Genomic DNA, 8,458 nt, shown 5'->3' with positions numbered 1-8,458 from the left:
TTTTTTTTCTAGAAAGGGTGTGGAATGACATAATTCCAACATATGACATCCTAAAAAAGATGAAAGTGAATGTGGTATCTAGATGTTATTATTTTGATAAGGGGGAAAGAAGAATCGGTGCAACACCTTTTTCTAACAGCTCCAATAAAGGGGGAAGAAGATTCGGTGCAACACCTTTTTCTAACAGCTCCTATACCCCAAAAGCTATGAAAGTAATTTGCTTCGTGTGTAGGTATCAACATAGAAGGGAAAAACTTGCAATAAACAATCATTATCCGGTGGACATGGTCATACAAGCATAAGTTGAGGCATATAATGAAGGCAATTCCTACCATCATCGTGTGGGAATTATGAAAGAGAAGGAATACGAGAACACATGGCAAGGAGGTAACTTTTGGAAAAATGAAGGAACACTTCTACAGATAAGGGAAATTGGATATGAATGGTAGGCGATGATGGTAAAACTCCAATCATATCAATTAAGATTGCATTACTTGATGGTAAAGTAGGAGCCACCATCAGAAGGATGGATAAAATACAACATAGGTGGAGTTTGTAAAGGAAATCCAGGTTTGAGCTCTTATGGTTTCACTATTAGGTATACCGTATGGAATATTCTATATGCTAAGGCATAAGATATTGGGGAGACAACCAGCATGGAATCTAAAATTGTAGGAGCATGAAAGGTAGTTAGCAGAGGTACAATAATATTGTGTTAGAGACTGATTCTTTCACACTCAAAAACATACTATTGAAAACATGGAAGATCCCATGGAAACATACAGAGAGGATTGAAGAAATTCAGAAGATAATAACAAGGAAAAACATTCAAATAAAGCATACATCCAGGAAACCGAACCAATTAGCTGACTACTTAGCTAACATGGATTTTGAAATAACATGGATGCAAATGTCACGGCCCGAGCCTACACCCTGGGCGGGACTGACACTTAAGAACCATTGCTTGCCCCAAGCGAACCCTTGGCCTGACTTACTTACTCAGCGGAAGACTCTAAGCATTATTACAATGATCAAATACACTTAACTGTTTAATAAAATAACTTAGAATGTTTAAAAGTCAACATTCAACTTGGCCAAAATGGAAATTCAAGTCTTAACATATAAAAAGATAATGTAAATACAACTAAACTACTAATTGTTTGTGAAGCCTATAAAACAAAGAGGGATGTCGGGACAAGATTTTTGGGCGATCATCCTAACAATGAAATATTGAAACCAAAAAGAAAGGGGTCTCCTGGAATGCAAGGAGACACACCAACTAACTCTGAGTCTTCAACTGCATCAACGTGGCGCTGGGTGCTGACCTTGCGTCTGCATCATAAGATGATGCAGTCCAACTGGTATCAGTATATTGAATGAACTAGTATGCGGTTGGAATGCTAAACCCAACATCAGTTTGAGGAACACTTACCTTGGATTTACTCAACTCATGAATAATTTAACTCATTATAAAGCATATGCATCATATTTAAAACTTGTAAAAACAGTGGAAAACAACTTAGTTCATTAGAAAAATGCAATAACAAACTCAATTTTACTCATATCATAAAGTAATATAGTTTATTTGGGAGTTTCTCTAACCGACAACCACCACTATGAGCCTAAGTGGTGATATAACGTCTTGCCCACGCTGCCAAAATTGTCTTATACTTTATCGTCATATAGAACGTCTTAACTAAGTGGATCCACTAGTCCATGGGCGGATTCAGCAAGGGCTATGGGGTGTCACATGACACTGCTTCGTCGAAAATTTTAAGAACTATATGCAGTATGAGAAGGGAAAAAATAGAGATATGGTATATATGATAAATGTGACACTCATTAAATCAAAGTTATGCGTAGCCCAACTGGTTTTTGGCTTGGAATTTGCAAGTGAGGTCGTGGGTTAAAACCTTACTGGCTTCATTTTTTATGTTCTTATCATTTCTCTCTCATTTTGCTTCATTTTTTATGTTCTTTTCATTTGCCTTCTTTCTCACATGGTATTATTTCGAATACATTATATTTTAAAAAAAGGGAAATCATCGAAAGTTATTGTATTTTATAAAAAGGTATAGCGTGTGTTTGTATATACATATATGTTTATTTATTTTTTCATTTTAAAAGGTGACACTGCTTACAAAAAATCCTGCGTACGCCACTGCACTAGTCTATGCTAAAAAACAACTTAAGGAGTCATCTAAAAACGTATGATCCTTTACTACCCATGATGGCTACATAGTTTATGGAGACTTGAGTTAATATGAACTCACATCCCCAAATCGATGCTCAATAATACTCCCAAAATATAGTTAGCTCATAACTTTTAAAACAACTTCTTTCTTTCTTTTGATATAATTACTCAAAACTTATCTTAAATGCTCTCTTGGAATTGATGTTCCCTTTCTTGATCAAATGTGAAAACATTTTTAAACTCTTTGGGGAATACATAGTCCCCATATACTTCTTTGAAGAAATGAACTTTAATATTTACTCTTTGCTCAACTTTAACTTTAAGTCTTAAAACAAAGTTAAAACGTTTGTGAAAGACTTTTGAAAACTTTATAAACTTCTCTTTAACTTGCTTCTTAACTTCTAGACTTGACTTTTAACTTTTCTTGAATTGAATTATGGATTCAAGGTTATGATTCATGTTTTTGGATGATTTCTAAGTGTTTAGAAGTCATTTAGAGTAGTAAGAATCAATTGAAAGTGTTAGTACACTATAAAAGGACTTAAACAGACTAAATGACAGAAAACTGATTAAAAACGACGATTTGGGTACATCCCGAGCGCATCGCACCAGCCCGAACTTATTGGGGCTCATTTTGGGCGCACTGCAGGCGCGCCGCATTATCCCGTCGAGCACTACGCGGGCACGTTGTGTCAGCCCTTTGGGCACTACGGGGGCGCGTCGCGCCAGCCCCTCCCCAGGTAAATTGGATGAACTTTTCAACTCATTTTCTGACCTTAATTCGATTATTTTCGATTTCTTTTCTTAAATTAAATTTAACATCATGTCCCAAGACATATACACAAAGATCTAACTCAAACAACTCAAGGAAACAACACTTTAATATCAAGAATTTCCTTAATCTCAACTCATGTTCAAGAACGAAAGTAATTCAAGAACAACTATCAAGAACATTCAATCCCAATCTTTTTAGAATGAATTTGCGCTAAATCAAATATGCTTGGCATGTGGGTGAATAAACCCAACGTTATGTAGGATCAAATCCTACCTGCAATCAATTCCATACGAAGATGACAAAATCTTGATATCTCCTTCTTTCTTTTCCTTTCTCTTTTCTCCAAGCCCTAGCGTGACTTCATCTTTTCTAAACTGATTAAAAATATGATTTTACCCCAATTAATCACCTAAAAACGAATTAGAACAATCGGGTATGAAAAAGACCAAAACACCCTTTAAAAATTTGGATTGGAGATTTCCTTATTTGAACAACCCAACTTCCAATGGGCATATCTCACTCATACGAACTTGAAAATTGCGTCAACTTGGCGGCGTTGAAAAGATTATTTCAAGAACTTTCCTACGATATCTGGAAACACACCTAAATCATCCTGAGCTAGGAGTTATGATTGTTTGAAGTTGACCAAAACTCAACTTTAACACACTTAACAAATTTCTAGATCTTTATGTTCTTTCCAAAAAAAAATGACTATTTCCAATTTCTAACTTTCTAGTTCTTTCTAATTACGGGCTGTTACCAAAAAAGTTTGAAAGCTTTTGAGAAATACCTATGAGGGGGATACACAAAAATATATGTACAAGATAAAGTTTGGCCTTTCTTAAGGCTATCTAGCAGTGTTTAAGCCTACTAACCTTAGTTATTACATCTTACAAAAAGGATCAGCAGAAAAGAGGGGTGTCAAACCAAATCACCTATTACAACGCCATAAATCTTCATAAACCAGAGACGACAGTGTTTGGGCTTAATTGCTACAGAAAAGAGACATTTCGTTCAAATTCTGAGTCAAAGATAAACGAAAAGTAAAGAAAATATCTCTCGCAGATTGAAGATCACCACCACTTGAACTTCACTTTTTGAGAGCTGAATACAACGCACCACCCCCATGGATGCAAGATAATGATTATCGAAATAAGGAGCTTGAGCATCGATAGGGGAAAGGAAAACACAAACATGGAGGTCAACCACCTGAGAAATATTGCCAAAAAAAAAAGAGAAAGGATTGGAAAATCCTGCTTTGTAGGGATTTGTTTGGTTGCACTCAGTCATTTTTGGACTGAGCTTTGTATTTTATTCCCTTTCTTGACCATTGGGTTGAACTTTATTACGCGTCTAGACAGAAGACCACTTGGTAACTGTCTAAGCCTTGTTCTTTAACTCTAATAAAACGGACCCATGGTCCAAAAATACTTCTTTTTAAAAATAAAAATGTAATTTAATTAGGCTTCAAAATCATTTTTAACTAATGGTGGACAAATAAAAAAGGAAAGACAACTCTTTCCAAAAATGTAGAGTTGGATTGGAAGTAAACCCCCTTAACTTTGAAATGAGTGTGTGGGTGTGGTAGAATCCGCTATCCCTCAATATAGCTTTGCCCCTTTCTTTTCTCTCAATCATTCTATCTATCATCAAAAATGCCGAATTGAGAGTCTTGTGCCACTCCAATATTATCTTCAGCCATGGAAGGTTCTCTCTTCCCAAATAGACCAATCTTGCCAATCCAATCAACAAAACTAACACCTTTACCACCGACCCAGCGCCTCAAATTGAATCCCACCACCACCACTTCCCCTCTCCCACCTCTCAAACAACAGCAGCAACAAACCCCTTCTTCTTCTACTTCTACTTCTTTCCCTCTTGATTCTCTTCTCCAACATCTTCTTCATGTTTCATCTTCAAATCCTCCAAGAACTGTTAAATCTTCAAGAATTAGCAATACCCATTTGTCTACTCTTCCTGTTTCTTTGGAAAATGATGACACCCTTTTTGGGAATACGAGGGTTACTGTTCCCAAAATGGAATCTTTTGATGATGGGTCACTTGAATTTCTCCCTCTTAACTGTAAGTTAATGATTGATTCAATTCTTGAACGCCCTCTTTCTCATATGACTGAATTCTTTGATTCTGTGAAATTTGAGTTGCTTGAAGTTGATTTGATGAGTCTTTTGAAAGGCTTAGATGTTTTAGGCAAATGGGATAGAGCTATTTTGTTGTTTGAATGGGTTGTTTTGAACATTCATGTTGAAAATGAAAAGCTAGATAGTCAAGTTATTGAATTTATGGTGAAGGTTTTGGGTAGGGAATCACAGCATTTGGTGACGTCGAAACTGTTTGATGTTATTCCATTTGAAGATTACTCTCTTGATGTCCGAGCGTGGACAACTGTTCTACATGCTTATTCTAGGATTGGCAAGTACGACAAGGCAATTGCATTGTTTGAATATGTGAAAGAGAAAGGTTTATCTGCCACCTTGGTAACTTATAATGTTATGTTAGATGTTTATGGTAAAAAGGGTAGGTCTTGGAACAATATTTTACTGCTTTTAGATGAAATGACAAGTAACGGGCTTGAATTTGACGAGTTCACTTGTAGCACGGTTATTGCTGCTTGTGGAAGGGAAGGGTTGTTGGAGGAAGCGAAAGAGTTTTTTGATGGATTGAAGAGAAAGGGTTATGTTCCGGGAACAGTTACTTACAATTCTTTACTCCAAGTCTTTGGTAAGGCTGGAATTTACTCGGAGGCATTGCGCGTTCTGAAAGAAATGGAGGAGAATAACTGCCCACCTGATTCGGTGACCTATAATGAGCTTGTGGCAGCTTATGTGAGGGCAGGCTTCCTTGAAGAAGGAGCTGCACTTATAGGCACAATGACACAAAAGGGTGTAATGCCGAATGCTATCACTTATACAACAGTGATAGATGCCTATGGTAAGGCAGGGAAGGAGGACAAAGCCTTGAGCTTTTTCAAGCAAATGAAACAAGCAGGGTGTGTTCCTAATGTCTGTACATATAACGCAATAATTGGGATGCTGGGAAAGAAATCTCGAGTAGAAGAGATGATGGACATGATCTCTGATATGAAATTAAATGGATGTGCCCCAAACCGTATTACTTGGAATACAATGCTTGCAATGTGTGGTAATAGGGGAATGCAAAAATATGTAAATCACGTTTTCCATGAGATGAAAAGCTGTGGTTTTGAGCCTGATAGAGACACATTTAATACTTTAATTCGTGCTTATGGAAGGTGTGATTCTGATTTTAATGCTGCAAAGATGTACGATGAGATGATCCAAGCAGGATTCACTCCGTGTGTCACAACATACAATGCGCTTCTTAATGCCCTTGCTCGTCGAGGTGATTGGAGAGCAGCTGAATCTGTTTTCTCAGACATGAAAAGTAAGGGCTTTAAGCCCAGTGAAACTACTTACTCTTTGATGCTCCACTGCTATTCCAAGGGAGGAAACGTGAGAGGTGTGGAGAGAATCGCAAAGGAAATTTATGATGGTCATATTTTTCCTAGTTGGATGCTTTTGAGAACCCTCATTCTTGCAAATTTCAAGTGTAGATCTCTCATGGGTATGGAGAGAGCATTTCAGGAACTACAGAAAAATGGGTACAGGCCAGATTTGGTCATATTTAACTCCATGCTTTCCATATTTGCAAGGAACAAGCTATATGACCGTGCTCACGAGGTGCTGCATTTAATTAGGGAGAATGGTCTGCAGCCAGATCTTGTTACATATAATAGTTTAATGGACATGTATGCTAGAGCCGGTGAATGTTGGAAAGCTGAGGAAATCCTTAATCGACTGCAGAAGAATGGAGGAAAGCCAGACCTTGTATCATATAACACTGTCATCAAAGCGTTCTGCAGACAAGGTCGTATGGAGGAGGCCATACGAGTTTTCTCCCAGATGACAGAAAAAGGAATCCGACCTTGCATTGTTACATATAATACATTTATCGCTGGATTTGCAGCTCGAGGAATGTTCTCTGAGGTAAAAGAATTGATCAATTATATGATCCAGCACGAGTGCAGACCAAATGAGCTAACATACAAGACTATTGTTGATGGTTATTGTAAAGCAAAAAGATACCAAGATGCAATGGATTTTGTGTTGAATATTAAAGAAAAAGATAACACCTTTGATGAGGAATCTTTGCAACGATTTGCTTCTCGAGTTAGGGAAAATATGGAATCATGACTTAGTAATTCCATGGGATGTCCATTCTTTGATAAACTGACGTCCAAGTTTACTAGGAGAGAGAGAGGAAGTTCCTCGACTTGTTATTTTGCTTCTATGAAATTGTAGATTCCATTCACATCCTTAGTTTTAACTTGCTTTAAAGAGACTCCACACTGCGCGATGACCAAAAGAGCAACATTTTGACTGTTCCTTAATCGGACCGGCTTTGTGTATCTGAGTTACTGCACTACACCAAGTTCTTAGTACTTTTGAATTTTCTAAGATGAGTTTATAAATTCAGAAAATGAATGTTACAGGTTTCTTTTGTATTATTAGTAGTTTGATATTTATATATAAGTTTCATTTTGTTGCTCATGATAAAGTTACTTTGATATGCTTTGTCACATTCTCTCTTTATTCAAAATTTTTGGGCTCAAATTTGCTTATTACTGCCGGAGAAAATGGCCAAATGATTCCTAATCTATAATCGAATTTTCAACTATACATTATACTTTATGGGGCCTTAAACTATTTTAAAGCAGAATATAAACAACATAAAACTAGACAACCACATTCTTTTCATATAGTGTGCACCACGCGTTGGTTTGGTATTAATAGAAAAAAAAGTCAAACTACACCCAAAGCAAACTGACATTATATATATATATATATATACACACACACACACACACATTTATAATTTAATTTTGTTTATAGATAAAAATATTATTTATAATCTACTTTGTTAATATTATTTTAGTTAGCTTATAGTTTCCACTATTTATATACTTTTTATTTCAAATTTGGACTTGTAAAATTTGTAAATATTTTATTTTGTATTAAAATCTAAGTTACAGTTATATTGTTAAAGTTTTCTAAATTCGAAATTTTACAATTTACTTTATAAATATTTTGTTTTATATTCAGTTTGCATGTAGCATTTATTTTTTTAGTTTAACATAATGAATGTTGATATTTAAAAAAAAAATTGTACTAAATTATTGTCGTTTCGAAATTTTCTTTTCATTTAACATTTTTTTTTAAAAAAAAAATTGTACTAAATTATTGTCGTTTCGAAATTTTCTTTTCATTTAACATTTTTTTAAAATTTAGCTTATTACACGAATAAGTGAAAATATATTTGATCTCTTTTTCAAATACTGTATAGCGGTAAAAAAAAAACTCGAAAAACCAAAAGAACCGATTAAAATTGAAATCGAAAAACCAACTTCATGCGATTGATTTTCAGATTTAATAAACTAACATAATTAACTTGAG

General features: G+C 35.5%; 1 protein-coding gene across 1 annotated transcript; it reads left to right on the top strand.

The window, feature by feature from the left end:
- The first annotated feature begins 4,461 nt into the window (after positions 1-4,461).
- Positions 4,462-7,555, top strand: LOC107026033 (pentatricopeptide repeat-containing protein At2g18940, chloroplastic). Its single transcript, XM_015226861.2, has one exon. The coding sequence runs from the start codon at positions 4,670-4,672 to the stop codon at positions 7,196-7,198; it is 2,529 nt and encodes an 842-aa protein (XP_015082347.1). The 5' UTR covers positions 4,462-4,669; the 3' UTR covers positions 7,199-7,555.
- Positions 7,556-8,458: the final 903 nt, after the last annotated feature.

The sequence above is a fragment of the Solanum pennellii genome, chromosome 7 (genome assembly GCF_001406875.1).
Source record: "Solanum pennellii chromosome 7, SPENNV200".
NCBI lineage: Eukaryota > Viridiplantae > Streptophyta > Magnoliopsida > Solanales > Solanaceae > Solanum > Solanum pennellii.
The sequence above is the reverse complement of the archived record's forward strand: the minus strand, read 5'-3'. Positions and strand labels throughout refer to the sequence as shown.

Coding starts and splice junctions, on each gene's coding strand:
- LOC107026033 (XM_015226861.2), top strand. CDS start 4,670: ATGGAAGGTTCTCTCTTCCCAAATAGACCAATCTTGCCAATCCAATCA.